This window comes from Ascaphus truei, chromosome 11 (genome assembly GCF_040206685.1).
Source record: "Ascaphus truei isolate aAscTru1 chromosome 11, aAscTru1.hap1, whole genome shotgun sequence".
Classification (NCBI taxonomy): Eukaryota; Metazoa; Chordata; class Amphibia; order Anura; family Ascaphidae; genus Ascaphus; species Ascaphus truei.
Genome location: NC_134493.1, coordinates 42,329,816 through 42,351,972, shown reverse-complemented (window position 1 = coordinate 42,351,972; position 22,157 = coordinate 42,329,816). Strand labels below are relative to the sequence as shown.

The window sequence follows — 22,157 nt, the reverse complement described above, 5'->3', positions numbered from 1 at the left end:
GCAGCGGCAGAGTTCGGGAGCAGAGCGACGCAGCGGCAGAGTTCTGTAGCAGAGCGACGCAGCGTTCTGTAGCAGAGCGACGCAGCGGCAGAGTGCTGTAGCAGAGCGACGCAGCGGCAGAGTTCTGTAGCAGAGCGACGCAGCGGCAGAGTTCTGTAGCAGAGCGACGCAGCGGCAGAGTTCTGTAGCAGAGCGACGCAGCGGCAGAGTGCTGTAGCAAAGCGACGCAGCGGCAGAGTGCTGTAGCAAAGCGACGCAGCGGCAGAGTGCTGTAGCAGAGCGACGCAGCGGCAGAGTTCTGTAGCAGAGCGACGCAGCGGCAGAGTTCTGTAGCAGAGCGACGCTGCGGCAGAGTGCAGCAGAGCGACGCAGCGGCAGAGTTCTGTAGCAGAGCGACGCAGCGGCAGAGTTCTGTAGCAGAGCGACGCAGCGGCAGAGTGCTGTAGCAGAGCGACGCAGCGGCAGAGTGCAGCAGAGCGACGCAGCGGCAGAGTGCTGTAGCAGAGCGTCGCAGCGGCAGAGTGCAGCAGAGCGACGCAGCGGCAGAGTGCTGTAGCAGAGCGACGCAGCGGCAGAGTGCTGTAGCAGAGCGACGCAGCGGCAGAGTGCAGCAGAGCGACGCAGCGGCAGAGTGCTGTAGCAGAGCGTCGCAGCGGCAGAGTGCAGCAGAGCGACGCAGAGTGCTGTAGCAGAGCGACGCAGTGGCAGAGTGCAGCAGAGCGACGCAGCGGCAGAGTGCTGTAGCAGAGCGACGCAGCAGCAGTGCTGTAGCAGAGCGACGCAGCGGCAGAGTGCTGTAGCAGAGCGACGCAGCGTGTTGTCAGACACGCACAGCGCAGACATGTGACCTGGCAGCCTCTCTCTGCTTCCCATCAGGCACCCGGGAGACCAGCCCCACCCCTCGGGAACATGCTGAGGCCCTGCTCCTGGCCTGCCGCTACCTGCCCCCCTCGTTCCTGTCTGCCCCGGGGCAGCGGGTGGGGATGCTGGCTGAGGCTGCCCGCACCCTGGAGAGGCTGGGAGACAAGCGCACCCTGCAGGACTGCCAGCAATTCATCCTGACCCTGGGCAGCGGAACCACCGTCACCTCCAGCTAGGGGGCACCCCTCCCCCGTCCACCTTCCTCCAGCGGCTTGGGTGTATCGGTCAACTTAAAAATGGCTACTCGGCGGTTGCAAAATAGGACCAGTCAGTGAAGGGGTTAATGGAGATTTTGCACAGCGAGCTGATTGCAACAACTAAGAGACTGCGGGTGCCATCTTTAAACACCCCACCCTTTAATTCAGAATTAAAGCACACAGCTGATTACCGTGGGATTCCCTGCACGGGTGTGACTCTTTAACACTTCCACTGCCAGAAGAGACTGCAACGCCTTGTGATGTAAGGCAGTGATGGGGTTAAGTATAACACAGCCCTAGCTACTGGAGAGCCTGTTCCGGATGGGTATTAAAATATTGACACGCAGGCCTTTGCTTTACACCTCACATGAGGCACTGCATTAGTAACCATACTCCTAGAGTGCATACTACAACAGTAACTCTGGGAGATGCGAGTGTCAGCTCTGCAGGCTAACAGAAGCACAAGTAGCAGGTGTGATAACTGCTTGCTGTATAGAGCCAGGAGTGGCCAACTCCAGTCCTCAAGGGCCATCAACGGGTCAGGTTTTCCAGATAACCCTGCTTCAGCACAGGTGGCTTGGTCTTCGACTGAGCCACTGATTGAGCATCTGTGCTGAAGCTGGGACTGATTGAGCACCTGTGCTGAAGCTGAGATATCCATAAAACCTGACCTGTTGATGGGCCCTCCCACCCCTGGTATAGAACCCACGGGTCAAATCTCAATCCATCAGCGCAGGTTTGTCACCGCTCCGCTTTTCCATCTCCGATTTAATGTCATATATAGAGATATACGTCTCCCAAACAGCGGGTTCGATGAGGGGGGCGCGGGGGCAAATGTGATCAAAAGATTATATTATCCGTAATAATCACCATGACAGCATCACTCGCCCTGATGAAGGTCAGATAGTGGCCAAAACGTGTTATTATTCTGGTTAATGTATTCTTTTGATCACACATGCTGCATAGCTGTCGCCTTCATCAAACCTGGCGTTTGGGTGAAGTATTTCTATGTATTATATGTTTATGGGCACGTGCGTTTGATATACAAATGTAATGATAAATTGGGCTTACTGTGTGTATGTATATATATATATATATGTATATAGATATATGAAATATCGTGTAATACCATCTATCACGCCTATTCCATGCTATGGAAACACTGATATTCTGTGTTATAATGGGATATATTGGGTTATCAACGGGAGTAATGAGTTACATGTGTGTACACACACGTACACAAACACACACACACACAATTATATGCAATGCTATGTACTGTCACCCTGAGATGCACCCTCATTATGCACTATACCTGCTTGTTGAGTGTAATACAAGTGTGTGTGTGTGTATATATATATATATATATATATATATATATATATGTATATATATATGTGTGTAATATATATATATATATATATATATATATATATATATATATATATATATAGTATTTTCAAACTATATTTTTATGCCGATACACTATATTAGCTCCCTGTATTTCTCCTTGCCACACAAACCTGTGTCCTACTCACTACTCTTGTATTTGGGCTGCAGAGTCATGGGAAGAGGCACACTGCTTAACCTCTTAACTTCCCGAGGGGCCCTGCAGTGGAAGGCCGGCTGATCCAGCAGTGAAGGGGCCAATCAGAGCAATGCATCATATAATCCTTGGCAGGGGGTCACGTTACTGTGTATTATCAAAGCTAGCCTGAAGAACGCGCGGTCTGATCTGCAATCGGAGAGATTACTGTAATCCGTCCCGGGTAACGCAGAGCTAAAGAAAATATATTATATATACATATATATATCCCATTTCAAAGACCATAAATACAAGTTTATGTATTATCCCTGCTGTGGAGCAGGAGATAAGCTGTGGGAGCCTTAAAGATGGCCGCTGGGAAGGTAAGGCAGAGGGGATGGGTTTCCCTGTACATACGGCACGCAGGGTATTCGGCTGCAGACAGCCGGCCTGGATTGTATTACTTTTTTTTTTTTTTTTCCATACTTTATTTTCTTAGTTCTGAAGTGTTTTTGTACAGAGGATTTATGAAGAGATATTTATCATTTTCTTTTATAAGGGGAAAAAAATGAAATAAAATTAGTTTCCGCTTTTCCGAATGTTCCCTTCTCGTTCTTTCCGGTCGCATCACCGCGCGCGCGTGAAATACTCGTTATCAGAAACATCTGGGGTTGTCGGCTGTGACCGTGAGTTATGTGGTTAGACCAGAGGGGGGGGGGGGGAGGGGGCAACTCTAGTCCTCAAGGGCCACCAACAAGTCAGGTTCTCAGGATATCTCTGCTTCAGCACAGTTGGCCCAGTCAAAGACTCAGGCACTGACTAAGCCACCTGTGCTGAAGCAGGGATAGCCTGAAAACTTTGGCTGCTTTAACACCTGTGAAAAAGACGTCTAAATTGGTCCGTGTTTGTTGGAAAGTTTTAAGAAATGTGCCGAATTGCAGACGTTTCCGTGAGCGCTATTTGTTCACACAAGGGGGAAAAACACGGACTTCTTGATTCATTTCAGTGAATGTTTGCAATAATAAACACACAATCCCAGCAAGATCTAACCTCAGAACCCACACATCCACCCACACACCTCACAAGGAGTGCTACTGAGAGTGGCCAAATGTATACAACACGAGACAAAAATACCCAATGTGACTAAATATATCGTGAAATACTTCAATGTTAGTATTCTTATTCTAACATTGAAGCATTTAACAATGTATGTGTCACGTTGGATGTAGCATTGGGTATCTTTGTCTTTTGTTAAATGTTTGCAATAATCCACAAATATCGTCAATGAAAATCAAACCAACGAATATTCTCGTATGTCGGAGTTACACTCGCTTCCTCATAGTCACGCCAGGGGATTTGGGGAGAAATTGGACATTTTCTGGCTAGCGGAGAAAAAAAAAAAAAAAAAGTTGTGAAAATAAATGTTGACATACACACGTTTCACACATCCTTACTTGGGAACACGTGTGCATGTGCGTGTACACAAGTTCCCCTGCAAATAAATGTGCGTGACGGGTCAAAAAGTGTCGCACTATTATGCAGACGTGAATATCTACTGTGTGATGGAAAAAGGTTTTCCAAAAATGAACAATATTTACAGTGCCCATTTCTCGGTTATTAAACCTAAACCCAACAGTGAGTGGTGAGAAGCTGTTCATTGAAAGCCTGATGGCGGTGGCTTAGCCGGATGGTGCAAAGAACGCACACAGATTACCGTCGGCTCGTGTCGGTTTTACTTGATGAAGGTAATCTGTGTGCGCTCTTTGCACCAACCGGTCTAACCCACAGTGTGATCTCCGCCAGCCTCTCCCGCCTAACCAGACGGATAAGACTGATCACTATGAACACCGCAGACCTAGCGAGTACGACTTACCTGCAGACCTACGGCGGAGCCATTACTCACCGGCTGTGTCCTTGTTCTACTGGCGTCTTTAATTTTATCTTCCTGCAGGTGCAGTTCGTCCCCCTTTTATATGAATAAAGTTCTAGATATACTGTACAATGAGTGGTCTTGACACACAGAGACACACACAGAGTCACACACAGAGACACACACAGAGTCACACACAGAGACACACACAGAGACACACACAGAGTCACACAGACACTACTAAAGTCTCTTGTATGCAAACCTGGGGAAAACGTATCTCATCGAAAGAACTTTAGTAAATAATCCCCACGGCTCAAGATTCAGCGTATCCTCTCCCCCCCCCCCCCCGCACTCACACACTCACACTCGCGCTCACACACACCCCCGTCCTTCCACGGCGACACCCTCCCGTCACACAGGGAAAATAACTGAACAGGGGTTTTACCGCCCTGGGAAAAATGCAAACATTTCCTCATAGTTTTTATTCACGTTCCCGCGGCCTCTTTTTACTCTTAAAGAAAATAAACATCTTTTAGAAAGCTGGGCGCACACAGTCTCCAGTGTGAAGCAATTTACTAAAAAGAACACTCGGCCCGACGCCTTCATTGCCAGAGGAACCTGCAGCGAACGCACGGCAGGCCGCAGAGGCACTGAAGGGGTTACACATTTACAGTCTTCATATATTATGTATATGTATACACATATATATACACACACACACCGTAACATCAGCCATTATCCACACGGTGACCTTTTTACCCTTGTATGTACACCAGGGCTTGTGTCGCGGGACTGACCGGGCAGCGAAAGGATGAACTTTAGCGGCTGTCGGATACGGATAGACAGAGCTGGTGTTCTGACTGCCGCGGACGCTGCTGCTGCTGCTGCTGCTGCTGCAGCGGGAAATGCACAATGCGCCGCCATTGTTTTGCGTTAGCCACGCGCAAGAGGGGCGGAGGTAACCATTTCACCCGTGCTAGCGGCGTTATAACGTCTGCTACATTATTCTGCTCCACGACGGGAGAGTCGTTGCCATTTTGGTTTTGCTGCGGTGGGGGGGGGGGTCAGCGGGTGAGGGAGGGGGCGGAGAGCGGGTGGGCATAGGGGAGTGTGGGAGGAGAGTGGGGGAGCGGGTGTGGGGGAGGGGGGGAGCGGGTGTGGGGGAGCGGGTGTGTGGGGGAAGGAGGCGGGAAGGGAGCAGGTGTGGGGGAGGGGGGAGCGGGTGTAGGGGAGGGGGGAGTGGGTGTAGGGGAGGGGGGGAGTGGGTTTAGGGGAGGGTGGGCGTGGGGGAGGGTGGGTGTGGGGGGGAGTGGGTGTGGGGGTTAGTGGGTGTGAGCGGGTGTGGGGGAGCGGTTGTGGGGGACAGGGGGAGGAGGTGTGGGGGAGGGGGTGAGTGGGTGTGGGGGAGGGGGTGTGTGGGGGAAGGAGGCGGGAGGGGAGCAGGTGTGGGGGGAGGGGAGCGGGCGACAGTGGGTGAGGTAGGGAAAGCCAGGTAGAGAAGAGGAAAAGGAGAGAGGGCAAGAGAAAGAAAGGGAAAGGAATGGGAGAGAGCGGAAACGCAGAGCATAACTTCGATGTGCGGGCTCCATCCTGAGCCAGCTTCCCCATGCCTAATAAAACACCCAGCGCCAGCAGCGTGTGAGCAGAAACTCTGCCACACAAGGAAAAGATTAACCCCGTCCCGGCTAGTGGCCAGCAAAGGCATTCACCACAGAACATTCGATGTCTGTAATCTGATTTTGTTCCCTGTAACTTGAGCAGGAATCTCAACACGATGCATCCTTATTAGAACATTTGGGGGCCGAGTTACAGGAGAAAAGAAGCACTGGAAATTTCTGGTGAAGCAACAGTCGTGTAGTGTGTGACCCCCCCCCCCCCCTGGCAGCAAAGAGGTTAATTAACGGTGGCTGCAGAGTTTTAGTGCAGCTGCTAACAAGTAATAAACCACGGTGTCCCACATCAAAGGCCAGCGTCTGAAACCAAGAGCAAGCTCCTTCTGTGGAGCTCAGTGTATTGGATAACTAATAGCCAACAGTCTGGGGCGGGCAGGGGTTGTGTTTCAGAATAAATACATGAATCGTACACATGGATTTGGACTTGCTTTGCCTTTGCAGTGTATTAAGCTGCACCTCTGATTCCGTGACATACATTTGCATGATAAGAGTCAGCATCTGCCTGGCAGTTTGTGCCTCGCTACATAACGCCGTCCTAATGAGACTCGCTCACTCTCTCTTGGGATTCCTGGCTCTTCTCCTCTGTGAGACAGCAATGTCCCCCTCTCGGCTATTCCAACGCAGCACAGTCTGACTCCGAAGCAGGTCAAATGGAGGGGCGCGGGCCGCCCCCCTCCCCCCCCCCCCCCCCAGAGCAGTCTCTCCTGGACCCTGCAGGACATGGTGACAGTGCTGAGTGAGCTAAACATCTTGGGTGTGATGAAGGTGACGGTTCTGGAGCAGACGGTTACACCAAGTGCCTCTGGGAAAGAAGAGAGATTTTTTTTTAAGTTACAGCCAGAGCAGCAATGCGGCCCCCCCTAAGACAGGGGTGGGCAACTCCAGCCCTCAAGGGCCACCAACAGGTCAGGTTTTAAGGGTATCCCTGCTTCAGCACAGCCTTCCACTGAGCCACTGATTGAGCCACCTGAGCCAAAGCAGGGATATCCTGAAAACCTGACCTGTTGGTGGCCCTTGAGGTCTGTAGTTGCCCACCTCTGCCCTAAGACCTCAGCCTGTGACCCCTGCACACTGTGTATAAATTGAAAACGTAACTGATCAGATGCATCATGGGGGAAGATGAGAGTTCAAATAATACTGTCAGATTTATCAAGGGAAAAAAAAAAGAAATAAAAAAAGATCTAATAAGGTTTTCTTTGGCTAAAACCAGCTCCGGGGGGAGGTGGGGAGGGGGGCAGCTCCGGGGGGAGGTGGAGAGGGAGGGGGAGGTGGGGAGGGAGGGGGAGGTGGGGAGGGAGGGGGAGGTGGAGGTGGGGAGGGAATGGAGGGAGGGGGAGGTGGGGAGGGAATGGAGGGAGGGGGAGGTGGGGAGGGAGGGGAGGGAGGGGGGGAGGGTGGAGAGGGGGAGGAGGGAGGGAGGGGGAGGTGGGGAGGGATGGGGGCAGCTCCGGGGGGAGGTGGGGAGGGAGGGGGAGGTGGGGAGGGAGGGGGAGGTAGGGAGGTAGGGGGAGGTGGGGAGGGAGGGGGAGGTGGGGAGGGACGGGGAGGTGGGGAGGGAGGGGGGAAGCTCCGGGGGGAGGTGGGGACGGAGGGGGAGGTGGGGAGGGATGGGGGCAGCTCCGGGGGGAGGTGGGGAGGGAGGGGGAGGTGGGGAGGGAGCGGGAGGTGGGGAGGGAGGGGTGGGGAGGTGGCGAGGGAATGGAGGGAGGGGGAGGTAGGGAGGGGGAGGTGGGGAGGGAATGGAGGGAGGGGGAGGTGGGGAGGGAATGGAGGGAGGGGGAGGTGGGGAGGGAGGTGGGGAGGGAGGAGAGGAGGGGGAGGAGGGGAGGGAGGGGGAGGAGGGGAGGGAGGGGGAGGAGGGGAGGGAGGGGGAGGAGGGGAGGGAGGGGGGTTGCATGAGTTTTGCAGCAGACTCGAATTTGCAGCTTTTTTTATGATTCTAATTTCATTTCTCAGCCTCTCCCTGAGCGGCAGCTATGTGAAGCAACATCACCACCTGGTGGTCCCCATTGGTACTGATGGAAAAAAGGAGCTGCGCCAGTGGAGTTATGGGACCACGTTTGACCCTCTGGGGAACACATACGTGCAACTTGCTGTGCTGAGAATTAAGGGCTCAGTTGCGGAATGTGTTAGAGGAATAGCGGCCTGCTGGTTACTTTTCAGCACCGAGCCTGGACCATCCTGAATTGGGGCCTTTTTGGGCATAGACATAATTTCTGGGAAGCCCTGAACACCCCATGCAGAAAAAACACAAACCTGCGCCCCTCTTATTTTTGTTTATATAACAACCGGGGTTTCGTTTTCCCTTTGATTAATCTGGCGCAGTATTAACGTCTCCGTGTTGCAGCTGGGAGACGTGCAAATTGGGGGGCGATTTCTCCGATTATGGAAGCCAATATATTGCAGGGTCCCAGGTACCTACCTTGTGTTTGGGACATCTTAACGAGAAGTTCTCTTCACTTAATAAGCAACCTGCAAGATATACAAACAGAACGCCGTGTCACCTTCTCCCGTCTTAAACACGGAATGTCTGTCACGCGTGTGCGGCGCTATCACACGCGGTGGCGGATTTCCCACTAGGCCCAGGCCTAAGGCGGCAAAATTTGGGGGGGCGGCATGCGCAATTGGCGCTTGCCGACTGCGCAGGAGTGACCGTCACATTGCCATGGCAACGGGACGGCGCGGCAAGAGAAGGGCGCCACCAGGTAAGTGCTAATGGGAGCCATTTTTAAAAAATGCGCCACTGGTCACACGGGAAAATCATCCCCGCGGGACGCACAAGTCATTGGTATTGAAATGCGCGTGGGAGACCAGAGAAATGTCAAACAACGAATACATATTCACGTGTCGTCGTTTGCAACCTCGTCTGCCACGTAACAAGCACATTTCCGCGACATTCTCGGCCTTTTCACGACCCGCTCGGTTCGGTTTTAACCAGTTACCCCCCTCCCTGCTCCCACGCGGGTTTCTTTTCTTCGCGGTTTTGCCAGCTGCCGGAAAGAAAACCTTTAGAAAATATGCCACGGGAAACAGTAACGGTGTGGGGTCCCGTGAACACAGGAGTGGCCAATTCAAATCCTCAAGGGCCGACCTAACAGGTCAGTTTTTTAAGGATATCCCTGCTTCAGCACAGGTGGCTCAATCAGTGGCTCAGCCGAAGCAGGGATATTCAGCCATCTGTGCTGAAGCAGGGATATCTCCAAAACCTGTCCTGTTGGTGGCCCTTGAGGACTGGCGTTGCCCACCCCTGGGTTAACATCTCTGCAAGTCGCAGAATAAGCCAGCTCCCTGCGTACAAGGAAGGGACCTTCATTGTTGTCAGCATTTGCAAGAGAAACAGAGCCGGGTGAAAGGTTTCACTCTTCTGGCACTTGAAGGGTTAATAAGTTGTCCCAGAGGGGTGGTCAAACGTTTCATTTCTGAATGTATGCATCACATACTGCCCCACTGTTTTGCCCTACACAGCTGTTTTTCCCATTGGGGAGAAATGTTGATGCATGTTTCAGGGCCAATTGTATTTTATTTCCCCTTTAATATGCGCATCAATACAATCCACACACTGATAAGTAATTAGCTAAGTTGCCGATTGATCCGTTCTCATGTGATCGATCGGCGAAGATTCGGCTCGGGGGGTTCACTAAATGGCTGTCAGTGCAGCAGAAGAGGACCAAAGATGCAAAGTTCTGTGGGGAAGGTCATGTGACCAGGCAGTCACTAGATACAATTGGTGCCCTGCTAGAAAGGGCAGGGCTCAAAAAGGGGTGTGCCAGAGCCTGTTTCAGCAGAGGAAGGGGATGTGACTTTGTAAATGGTTGCTATAGAAACCAAAAATGCTTTTTTTTACATTATATTACATTAAAAATGTCAGAGTTGTTGTTGTTGTTTTTTTTTAAATGCTACAAGTATTTTCTCATAGTACAGATCTGATTTATTAAAATAAACACACATGTTGGATATTGCTTGGTCTGCAGCTTTAAAAATGGCAGCCATCGTGCCACTGCAAAACACCAATACAAGGCGCCCGTTCTCTGGAGTTTCCAACTGCTGCAACTTTGTTTCCTCGTTCAGCTCTAATCCCTTAACGAGGGGGATGGAAGGGAAGCAGCCATGTGGCGTTATGAGTCCGTGTTATGCCGAGCGCGTGACATAATCGCGGCCTAACTTTGCTTTTATACCGCAAGCTCTGAATTTACAGCAACAATTCGACTTTCCTTTTTATATATATATATATATATATAGTTATAGGATCGCAGCAGGGGGTCTACGGAGCGGATCTGTGCCCATTCCAGCTCAGGGGACCCCCTACTTCCCGGGACGGTTAACTCCGTAGGGTGCCAGGAGCACAGCTGGGCTGTGTGGGATTATCGAAATGGCGGCTGCAATGTCCTGTGGGCCAATAGGAAGCCGGGACGTCATCCCGTGCAGCTTCCTATTGGCCCGCGTGACCGGGACCTTTAAACCGGCGGAGCTGTTAAGGCCAGTGAAGAATGTGTTGCATGGCTGAGTGCTTCCACTTTATTGCAAGACCCCAGACCTCTGTATTAGAAGTACTCTATAATACAACTTTTACACGGCGATCACTTCTCTGCTAAACAAAGGTTTCATTTTTTTCTTTTGTATGTTTTCACCAACAGACATTATTTAGTCATTAAACTTGTTAGATTAGTTCTGTTCCTTTGTTTACAAAGTCATTATGGCGCCATCATTCGCCAAACGGATAAACGAGAGTAGCGGGTATCAGTGTCCCCGGCACAAAGTGACTCGTTTTTCACGAGATGGAAATAAGTCAGACAGTGACTGTGAGGGGATTACAGCTTCTAATGAGGCTAATTACACTGATTAGTTATTACAATGTTGCTGTTTTTTTTACCAGTTAAGCTGTACCTTTAATAGGTACCGGGGCGCCTGCACGTACCGGGGCGCCTGCACGTACCGGGGCGCCTGCACGTACCGGGGCGCCTGCACGTACCGGGGCGCGTGCACGTACCGGGGCGCCTGCACGTACCGGGGCGCCTGCACGTACCGGGGCGAGTGCACGTACCGGGGCGCCTGCGCGTACCGGGGCGCCTGCGCGTACCGGGGCGCCTGCGCGTACCGGGGCGCCTGCGCGTACCGGGGCGCCTGCGCGTACCGGGGCGCCTGCGCGTACGGGGCGCCTGCGCGTACCGGGGCGCCTGCGCGTACCGGGGCGCCTGCGCGTACCGGGGCGCCTGCGCGTATCGGGGCGCCTGCACGTATCGGGGCGCCTGCACGTACCGGGGCGCCTGCACGTACCGGGGCGCCTGCACGTACCGGGGCGCCTGCACGTACCGGGGCGCCTGCACGTACCGGGGCGCCTGCACGTACCGGGGCGCCTGCACGTACCGGGGCGCCTGCACGTACCGGGGCGCCTGCACGTACCGGGGCGCCTGCACGTATCGGGGCGCGTGTATGTATCGGGGCGCGTGTATGTATCGGGGCGCGTGTATGTATCGGGGCGCGTGTATGTATCGGGGCGCCTGCATGTATCGGGGCGCGTGCATGTATCGGGGCGCGTGTATGTATCGGGGCGCGTGTATGTATCGGGGCGCGTGTATGTATCGGGGCGCGTGTATGTATCGGGGCGCGTGTATGTATCGGGGCGCGTGTATGTATCGGGGCGCATACTCTGGGTACCAATAAAAGGAATGTGTTTACAAGAGATACAAATTCATTTTCCTATGCAATATATTGCTGGCAGCAAAAGGGTTAAATGTCCACTGACTCCCAGGATGCACTGAGGCTTTCCGCCTGACTCACCTGCTTCCGTGGCACATGTGTAGTGATAGGTCTGCAGACATGCCTTGTGGCTGCAGCCCACGGACGCTCCTGCTCTCTGACACGCGGGGCACAGCTGCAGGACAGGAGGGAAAGTCACACAGTGCACGTATTGCAGCCGATAACACAACCGCACAATTCTGGGGGGCAGGAGTGGCCAACTCCAGTCCTCAAGAGCCACCAACAGGCCAGGTATTAGGGATATCCCTGCTTCAGCATAGGTGGCTCAATCAGTGGCTCAGTCAAAAAACTGACTGACCACTGATTGAAGCCACCTGTGCTGAAGCAGGGCCTGAATGAGCCACCTGTGCTGAAGCAGGGATTTTTTGAGCCACTTGTGCTGAAGCACAGATATCCTGAAAACCTGACTTGTTGGTGGCCCTTGAGGACTGAAGTTGGCCCCCCCTGCTGTAGCGACGGGGCCATTAAAGGCACGGATCTGTCATCCTCCATCACAGTGGACCTGGACAACCAGCGACAAGGGGACACCTATCCCAGAACCCCCGATCTGTGGAGAGGGCGGCGTGCCTGCGACACGCTCGGCACTGTCGCAGTTCTGAGCAGCAGGGACTTCTCTCCCCCCCCCCCCCCCCATTACTCCAAACCTCACACGCCTCGGCTCCTGGAAATCAGTCACTGTCAGAGCCAGAGGGAGACTATTACTGCGTGCTCCGATCAGTACCCGAGTACTCCCGGGAGGGGGAGCTCAGACGTGTAATGAGATGCCAGGTTAACCTTTTCACTGCTGGTTTAAAGGTTCAGCTCCTATACCAATATGTTTAGTACTCAAGATAAAATGGAAATAAATATACACACTGTTTTTGCCTATCGAAGCCAGGGACGGCCAACTGCAGTCTTCAAGGGCCACCAACAGGTCAGGTTTTCAGGATACCCCTGCTTCAGCACAACTGGCCTAATCAGTCTCTGCTTCAGCACAGGTGGCTCAATCAGTGGCTCAGTCTTTGACTGAGCCACTGATTGAGCCACCTGTGCTGAAGCAGGGATGTCCTGCAAACCCGACCTGTTGGTGGCCCTTGAGGGCTGCAGCTGGCCACCCCTGCTCTAAACATTTAAAGCTGCAATACGGGGGTCTCCGGAGCTAAACCCCGTTAATTTCAGGTTCCGGGGACCCCCTGCTTCCAGGGATCCCTCCGGAGTGGCACCGGTATCCCTGCAAGCAGAGAAACGGTGTTCCTTAATCTAATGGCAGCATTTAAATGTCCCCGCGTCACGTGGGCCAATAGGAAGCTGCGACATCGTCCGGCGCGGCTTCCTATTGGCCCGCGTGACCTGGACCTTTAAACCCCGCAGCGATACCGCCGCCCCTTACGGAGGTAAGTATCTCTGGAAGCAGAGAAGCAGAGAAGTTACCCCACATCGCTGCGTTAACGCAATACCCAATCTGTGCCACACAAGTTACCCCACATCGCTGCGTTAACGTAATACCCAATCTGTGCCATACAAGTTACCCCACATCGCTGCGTTAACGCAATACCCAATCTGTGCCATACAAGTTACCCCACATCGCTACGTTAACGCAATACCCAATCTGTGCCATACAAGTTACCCCACATCGCTGCGTTAACGCAATACCCAATCTGTGCCATACAAGTTACCCCACATCGCTGCGTTAACGCAATACCCAATCTGTGCCATACAAGTTACCCCTCATCGCTGCGTTAACGCAATATCCAATCTGTGCCATACAAGTTACCCCACATCGCTGCGTTAACGCAATACCCAATCTGTGCCATACAAATTACCCCACATCGCTGCGTTAACGCAATACCCAATCTGTGCCATGCAAGTTACCCCACATCGCTGCGTTAACGCAATACCCAATCTGTGCCATACAAGCCCCTTTTTATTATTTATAAATGGATGACAGATCCGCTTTTGCCCGCCCCTGTCACACATATTCTGGACATAAAATGCTACGACCATAGCCTTACCGGCCATTAAAATGACCCTATTTACCCATGATGCAGTGGGTCCAGCAAGTCATTGAGTGTGCATGCGTTTCCCATGTAGAATTTGCATGTTTCTGCGCCCACGTTTTCCGTGTAGACTGCACCCGCGATTCCCACGTAGAACGCGCCCGCAATTCTCACGTAAACTGCGCCTGTGATTCCCGTGTACAATGTGCATGCGTTTACCATGTAGAATGTGCATGCGATTCCCACGTAGAGTGTGCATGCGATTCCCATGTAGTATGTGCATGCGACATGCGATTCCCACATAGAATGTGCATGTGATTCCCACGTAGCGTGTGCATGCGATTCCCACGTAGAATGTGCATGCGATTCCCACATAGTGAGTGCATGCGATTCCCGCGTAGAATGTGCATGCGATTCCCATGTAGAATGTGCATGCGATTCCCACGTAGAGTTTGCCCGCAATTCTCGCGTAAACGGCGCCTGTGATTCCCGTGTACACGTAGAATGTGCATGTGATTCCCATGTAGAGTGTGCGTGTGATTGCCACGTAGAATGTGCATGTGATTCCCATGTAGTGTGTGTGTGATTCCCACGTAGAATGTGCATGCGATTCCCATGTAGTATGTGTATGCGACATGCGATTCCCACGTAGAATGTGCATGCGATTCCCACGTAGAAATGTGCATGCGATTCCCACATAGAATGTTCATGCGATTCCTACATAGAATGTGCATGAGATTCCCATGTATAATGTGCATGCGATTCCTACATAGAATGTGCATGAGATTCCCATGTATAATGTGCATGCGACATGCGATTCCCACGTAGAATGTGCGTGTGATTCCCACGTAGAATGTGCGTGTGATTCCCACGTAGAATATGCATGCGATTCCCACGTCGAATGTGCATGCGATTCTCAAGTATAATGTGCATGCGACTCACACGTAGAATGTGCATGCGATTCCCACGTAGACTGTGCATGCGATTCCCACGTAGAATGTGCATGCGACTCCCACGTAGAATGTGCATGCGACTCCCACGTAGAATGTGCATGCGATTCCCACGTAGAATGTGCATGCGATTCCCACGTAGAATGTGCATGCGATTTCCACGTAGAATGTGCATGCGATTTCCACGTAGAATGTGCATGCGATTCCCACGTACAATGTGCATGCGATTCCCACGTACAATGTGCATGCGATTCCCACGTACAATGTGCATGGGAGGCGTGCAGTGACACCATGTAAACATGTTAACACAAGACGTCCCCGGAGTGAGCACTCACCCTTGCTGCTGCCATCTGAATGGCCTCATGAACTCCATAAAGCTTCCCTGCCACCAGGTACACCCCACTGGTCCACACGGCACAAGCCTCGTGCACCCAGTGCTCCTGCGTCTCCGCCGTGGGCTCTGCAGGGGGAGGTTCGGGGGTCTTAATGCACTGATGCCTCTTCGGTTTCTCGACCTCTGCCCCCTCCACCTTCTTGCTGCAGCAGTAGCAGCTGGAGAGCTTCCTGAAAACCCCCCGAGTGCTGGAGCGCAGGCTGTTGTGTTTGGTTGGGTCTGTAGCTCCACCATCCAGACAGGGCTGCCTCCCGCTCCCCGGCGTGCACAGGCCCTCAGCTGCCTTGGGCGATTTCTCGGATTTATCCAGCATGTTCTCCCCCACTTGGAGTTTATCCTTTGGCCTGGATTTCTTGGTGGGAAGGCAGTCCACTGGATAGTACGGCCCGCACAGGTCCCCCAAGTCTTTATAATTGGCCGGGCTCCTGCACAGGCAGCAGACCAGGCAGCCGGAGGTCACCGCCTTGCACACTAGAGGCCCCAGCTGCATCCTGGAGGAGAAGGGCAGAGTGCCTGGGTCAGCGGCAGAGCAGAGAGTGGGAGGCGTCACGTGCGTGGAACTCCTCTCCTTCAGGGTCCTGCTCTCCTCGCCCGCAGTGTTGATGACGGTGCAGGTCGTGGTGAACTCGTTTCTTTTCTCCACCTGGACGTACGGGGAGAAGAACCGCACTCTGCTCTCCGTCCGCACAGGCTTGGAGGACACATACTTGAGCTTGATTTCTGGCTCTTCAGGGCTAACAGGAGGGGCGCTCCGCCTCTTGGCCCTCCGCTTGCTTCCTGCGGCCTGCTTCGTAGATTTGGTCCGCGTTGGAGCCTTGTGCTGCCTCTTGGTGTAGCCGTTGAAGCTGGGATACTTTGCCTTTTTCCTGGCTCGGGTTTGGGATGCGGCTGCCTCAGCCCCGTCAAGTAAATTGGAGCCATCCTTAAGTTCTGTCTGTTTGTAGTCACCGAGCCGATGTCTGTTGGCTAAAAGGGCACTTTCTGATAGAGTCTTGTCCCTAGAAGTGAGGATCACGGATGGAGAAGACCCCAACAGCTTCTTCGCTGCATTTTTGGGTGTGCTCAGGGCACCTCTGGACCTCCCTCTTCTGATTCTCTTCTTTGGAACTACACTCCCTCGTTTAGCACTGACACAGTTGTCGTCCTGCTCTGCCCCTGTGTGTGTGCTAACCTCACCGTGCAGGAATTTTGAGGACCCCTTCTTGCCGTGCATTGGCTTTCCTTTCAAGGTTCTGTTGTTGGAACTTCTGCAGCTCAAATAGTGCAGCTCAGCTTTTGACTCTGGAAGTGCGTTCTGTGTCATGTCCTGGCTCAGCGTCTTGGTGTCCAAGTCCACTTGAGCTATGCTATCATCCCTTAGGTCTTTTTCTTGCAGGGGCACATTCAAGGGATTGTTACCCGGGGCCAAAGCATTGGATGTCCCTGCAGTGTTCCCACCCTGCTTCTTCTGACTGGGGGAAGTAATCTTTTGCACAATTGCCTCCATCTTTAGACCTCTGCCTTTTCTGGGTGGTAGGACTTTTGTTTTGATGGGTCCTACATAAGGCGATTGAGAAGCCATCTTCATACAGATGTCCGGGGTCACCCTCACGGCAGCGTTGTTAAGGATGACCTTGCAAGCATTCTTGGCTGCGATGGTTAGCTTGACTTTCTCTTTTTTTGTGGACTTCATCTTTTTAAATAAATTGGGAGAGGCTTCTGGCTTCTCCTCTTTCACGTTCTTGCTCTGTAAGATCAGGTTTCTCTTTTTGGCCGGCACCGGGGAAATGAAGCTGGGTTTCCTTTTCAGAGAGTGCAGGGTTCGTTCCGGCGCTTTGATGTTTAATCGCGCACCTGGGTTTGTGAGCTTCATCCTTTGTCCGACTTTCGCCATCACCTTGAACGTGTCTGGCGCTGCGCAGCTGTTTGCAATGATTTTCTTTAAGGACGTGCGATTCTTCAGCCCCATATTGATTCCCCTCTTCTCTTTCCGCCTCTTAGTTTGGAAGAGCTCCTGTTTCTTGCTCCGAGACCTCAGTATCATGGATCTCTCATCCTTGAATGTCTTGCCACTGTTTTCTTTTGCTTTCTGACCACTGGTGACACTGCTCGTTGATTTGCTTTGGAACAGAAAAGCGTTCTGATCACCGGGGGTCACCATTATTTTCAGAGCGGTTTTCCCACCCCTCCTGCCTGTTTTAAACGGTCCTCTTTGCTTCACACCAAACGGTCCTCTCTTGGTGAGCTTCTCCTGATGGGGTGCCTTCAGTCCTGCCAATGTGCCATACGTCCGAGGCGCCACCTTCGCAGTAGAGGAGCGAGTACACATCCTTGCTGGCATTCCCTCCACGGGAACCTTGGCCACTGGCGTAAGTATTACTGCATTTTCCCCTTCCGCATGGATCTTCTCATCATTCCCAATCACAGGTGTGTCACTGCCTGAATTCTGGTACAACTCATCAGGCACACTAGCTTCTGTTACCCTGCACTGAATCCTCTTACTACGCACAGGCTTCGTCTTCAGTGCCTCTTCGTTCTTGCTTTGCAGCAGATTATCCTGGACTGTAAGGTCTTCCTTTTCTCCCTCTTGGAGGGTTGCAGGTTCAAGCATGCCGACTTCTGCATTGTCTTCACTGTTATCTTGTATGTCTTCAACAGTTTTAATGTGTGATACGGTTGATTCAAACCAACTTTTCACTTTGGACTCTGTGCCGACAGTTGGGCCAAGTAGGATGATGGAGTGACTGGACAGGTGAGAAGACGGGATCGAATTCTCCTTCTCTTCTGTGTTCAGGTTTTCAGCTGACTCTGGGGTATCGATGGAGGATAACGCCTCCATGACCCCTAATGGCTTTGGAGGGGATGTATCATATATGAAAGATTTTCTATCTGAGAAGTCACACAAGGAGGAATAGTCTTCTGGCTCCAGATTGGACTCTTTCTGGGATGGAATATCAGGGATGTCTTGAAATTCATCCTCATTGTAACAGTCCCTGGTATCTTCCAACCACTTCTCATTGTCAACTTTACTGTCTTCAGTGTAGGTTAAATCCTCAGCACCCTCCTTGTTAAACTCTTCTCCAGAGTCGTTTTCCAGTGGTGTTTCCACATCGGGAACATCTAGCTGGCAGTTGATCTTTTTCTCCTTGCTCTGAAACAAATCCTTCTGCAGATCTGAAGGATGCAGGCTAAGTTCGAGCTCCTTCCACCGTAGGCAGGATTCGGCCATGCTTTTATCTGGCCACCCAAAGGGATCCGTGCTCTTGGAGCAGGTTGTATGTGCCATTGTATTAGAATAGCATGTGTAGCTGGCACTAGAAGTTGCAGCCCTAACACTATTTTTGGAACTGAAGTCCAATGAGTTCCCTGCGGTTTCCATGTCTTTTGTTGGCACTGATGGAAACTCCTCTCTCTCATAATACTTGTCATTGAAACACTTGTCGCGGTTCCTCAGTTGACTTTTCTCTGGGACACTTTTCTTCAAAGCTTCTGGGAACTGTTCTGAGTTTCCTTGATCAGACCAAGCACTTTTCACTACTGACTGCACACAGGCTGTGTGGTTTTCGAGGTGGAACGGCGATTTGGGGGAGTCTTTATCCAAGGCTGGAGAGTCAGCCCAGGCTTTCTCCGCCTTCTCATTCTCAATGGCGTCTTGCAGTGCGATTATTTCCGAGGACAGCTCCTCCTGGGACAGGGCATTCACCAGTAAGTGCGGGCACTCCCTCTCACTGCTCACCAGCTTGGCAAAAGTCTCTAGTGGGAGGTTGGCATGGATACTCTGGAAGGAATCATCAGACTTTGTGGACATGTTGTCCGGTGAAGTCACAGAACACGTGGATATGGATTCTGGTTTCATTTTGGAGCTGCTGGCTCTCCCTGGGCTCCTACCTGGACCACAGTACAAGTAATTCCGTTCAAGCTGGTCCTCAGAGCCACTGAGATAATCCGCGTCTTGCATCTCAGCATGCACAGACTGTGGGGTTCCTAAAGGCTCTGACAGAGGGGTTCCCAAGTGTTCAGAGTAGGTGCTGCTCTCCGGGCTGCAGTGCTGACCTTTCATTTGCTCAGGAGTCCTGGGAGACATCTTGATCCCTTTCTTCTGGGAGATGCCAGTCTTGGACAGGAGAAGCTGTTGCACCGTGTTGGAGATGTTTTCCACTTGCGAGGTTAGAGCAGTGAGGCTCTGAAGGCTGAGGTCAGACAGCAAGGTTTCAGGGATTTTGTCCTTCTGCAGACTTTTGCGATGTGACTCTGGGCTGGAGGTGCCAGTGGGCGACGGGTTCAGAAGGGGCATGTAGTGGCTGTGGTCAGAGATGCCAACAGGGAATGTGCCAGCACTGTGCTGCTGCTGGTTATATTGGAAGTTCTCAAGGTTTGGCATCAAAGGAGATGGTGTTGAGCTGTAAGACGGGGACCTGCCCACTGACCGAGCTGGCGAATGGCTGGCACTGGGACTGAACGTTTGGTAATACTGCTCTGGAGTCCTGTTGGGAGTCTCGGATTGGCAGTAGGCTTGGCCCTGTTGGCTGTAATGTTGGTATTTGGCCATGTTTTGGTAGTGCAGGGTTTCCTGGGCATGGTGCCGCTGCGGCTGCGGCTGCTCGTAAGAGCCCATTCTAGTTGGCTGGTAGCCATGCAGAGCCTGCACCCTCTGGCTAGCAGTGGCCATGGAGTGCTCATGTGGCGGGTTGGAGGGTGCAGTGCAGCTCTTAAAGGAGTGAGACACCTGGTTGCCACCTGGCACAGAGGAGTATGTGGAGGATGAGGTGGGGAAGCTCTGTGTAAAGTGGGCGGTTTGAGAGAAGGAGAGAGGAGAAGTTGGGACGTCGCTTTGTACCTTCTGCCTTGGGATCTTGGCATAGGGCAGGGCGGGCTGCTGGGGGTGGTGCAGAGTGTGAGAGCTGAAAGGCAGCTGTCCAGCTGGCTCCTGGTAACCCATGCTCTCCCCAGGCGCCTTCTTCATGAGGTTGTCCTCATACTTTGCTCCATCCAAAGCCTGAGTTTGCCCCCAGTTCTGCAGGGCGTCCTCCCCCGAATACTGTGCCGGGTACCCGCTGCCCTCTGGGAAGCTGGAGAAAGAGGCCCTGCCTTGAAGCTGCTGGACGTTCATGTTCTTGTTGCCCCGGGGGTATTTCTCCTCCGTGCTGTTTTCGTAGCCTTGGTAGGAGGCCTGGGCATAGTAGCCCTTGGTCACCTGCCTCTGACGCTGCTCGCAGTTGAGCCCTGGCTGACTTTGATGCCTGTAATTCTCCAGGCGTGATGAATCCTGTGAAGTTGGTTGGTAGGTCTGCTGGTTGCCATGGAAACCACACCTTTCCCGAAAAGACTGCATGACTGGGACTCGTTATCTGTCGGGGAAGAGAAGAAAAAAACAGGAAGATTCAGATACAAGGCTTCTCTTCCCCTCTGGTCCTACTCCCTTTAATCCCATAGCTACCTGCGCACCCCCACACTGCCTTGCTTTGGTCCCCTTAGCAATGCATAACTGACTCCCTCTGCTAGGAAGGGGATCCATTCGCGCAATAGATATTATTTTGGCCGCCCTGCGGTATTTAGTCTCCGAGGTACGCTATACTTTCTGTTTGGCGGCAGGTAGAATAATGGGCTGGTGAGGTGGTCCAAGTTCTCTTTATCTGCTGCCCGTGTCCATCGTGAGATGCTATCCACACATCTCTGTGACAGGCTCCCTGCTACCCCCCTCTCCGAGTCCCATCCTGCAGTACACTGGATTAATATCCTGCTTGTTATTGGCTTTGGAGCTTCTGCTTCCTCCTATCCGTATTGCAGCAACGTATCAAACTCCGGCTGGTACCCGACAGGTCTCATTCTACAACGTGTGACAGTCTCACCTAGCACCGGTGTTAACCCTTCCCCATCTGTGTAAGAACCCACCCAGTAAAACATCACTCTCAAGATGTAATGTGATACTTTGGAGCAACATGAGCGGTCGTCATATAAATTAATATAACGTACATAGCTCTCCAAAGCTCACAGGTCTCCTCTACGTATATTAACCTCCTACTTAATGGCTCCTTCCATAGTTACATGGATACAGCTGCAGGATACATCAGCGCTTTACAAAGAAACAACAATAATAATACAGTATGCATTGTTACGGGGTAACTGACTGCACAAAAGGACCACTTGCGTTTTAGTCTGCCTATTACACCAACACTACTCTGAAGACAAAGCCTATGCAACAATCGGAGTCACGTTTACTAAGTGGTGCTAAGCCGTCATTCAAGCAGGACCGGCCTTAACTTTGGCAGGGCCCAAGGTAAGGCGGCATGCTGACAGCGGGGCTCCTCCTCCTGCGGTATCACGGCGGCCCGTGATATTGCGTTGTCATGGCAACGCGTCGCCATGTGAGGCCGCATCGTCATGACAAGTTGACGCTGCAGAAGGGAGGCCGCTCTGCATAAGGTAAGACCCCCCCCTCTTCCTTGTCCCTACCTTGGGGTGAGCAGCGGTGCGGTCTTGCGCCTGTTCGGGGACTCCCTGCCTCCGTCCTCCAGCTCTCCCCTCTCCCGCTACCAGGCGTTATTTGGCATCGACAGGAGGGGGGAGGAGGGAGCGCGGGGTCCCCCGAAGACACGGGACCCAAGGCAACCACCTTGCTCTAAGGCCAGCTATGGCCCGTCAGACCACTTACTGCCCATTTATGTGAATGAGCCATAAGGTGCCTTCCGACTCAAATATGGGGTTCAGTCCACAGATCTCTCACATATACATGGCATGTATTTTGGAAATGCAAGTAAGCACAATGAGTCTGACAAGTGGTTAAAGAGCAGATACACAGTCCCTGCAATATATATATTGATGTAGAGGTATCTGTACCGTGTTAGCCGAGCTTAATAATCAAAAACTAATAGACGTTCTGTGGCTAACGAAATGCTTTTATTTGTGTGAGCTTTC

At 52.4% G+C, this 22,157-nt stretch overlaps 2 protein-coding genes across 8 annotated transcripts in view; one reads left to right on the top strand and one right to left on the bottom strand.

Annotated features, from left to right (window-relative positions):
- The window catches only part of SREBF1 (sterol regulatory element binding transcription factor 1), a 33,834-nt gene extending 30,596 nt beyond the window's left edge, over positions 1 to 3,238 (top strand). For both annotated transcript variants that reach the window (XM_075565869.1, XM_075565870.1), the window contains exon 19: positions 877 to 3,238. In XM_075565869.1, coding sequence (XP_075421984.1) covers positions 877 to 1,097 — 221 coding nt within the window. In that variant the 3' untranslated portion in view covers positions 1,098 to 3,238. The remainder of the gene's footprint in view (positions 1 to 876) is intronic.
- A 1,738-nt stretch (positions 3,239 to 4,976) lies between these two features.
- RAI1 (retinoic acid induced 1) overlaps positions 4,977 to 22,157 on the bottom strand; it is a 137,129-nt gene continuing 119,948 nt past the window's right edge. For all 6 annotated transcript variants that reach the window (XM_075565864.1, XM_075565863.1, XM_075565865.1 and 3 more), the window contains 4 exons: positions 15,205 to 20,590; positions 11,965 to 12,058; positions 8,609 to 8,658; positions 4,977 to 6,988 (listed from right to left, as the gene is read on the bottom strand). In XM_075565864.1, the coding sequence (XP_075421979.1) occupies positions 6,974 to 6,988; positions 8,609 to 8,658; positions 11,965 to 12,058; positions 15,205 to 20,574 (5,529 nt within the window). In that variant the 5' untranslated portion in view covers positions 20,575 to 20,590 and the 3' untranslated portion in view covers positions 4,977 to 6,973. The remainder of the gene's footprint in view (positions 6,989 to 8,608; positions 8,659 to 11,964; positions 12,059 to 15,204; positions 20,591 to 22,157) is intronic.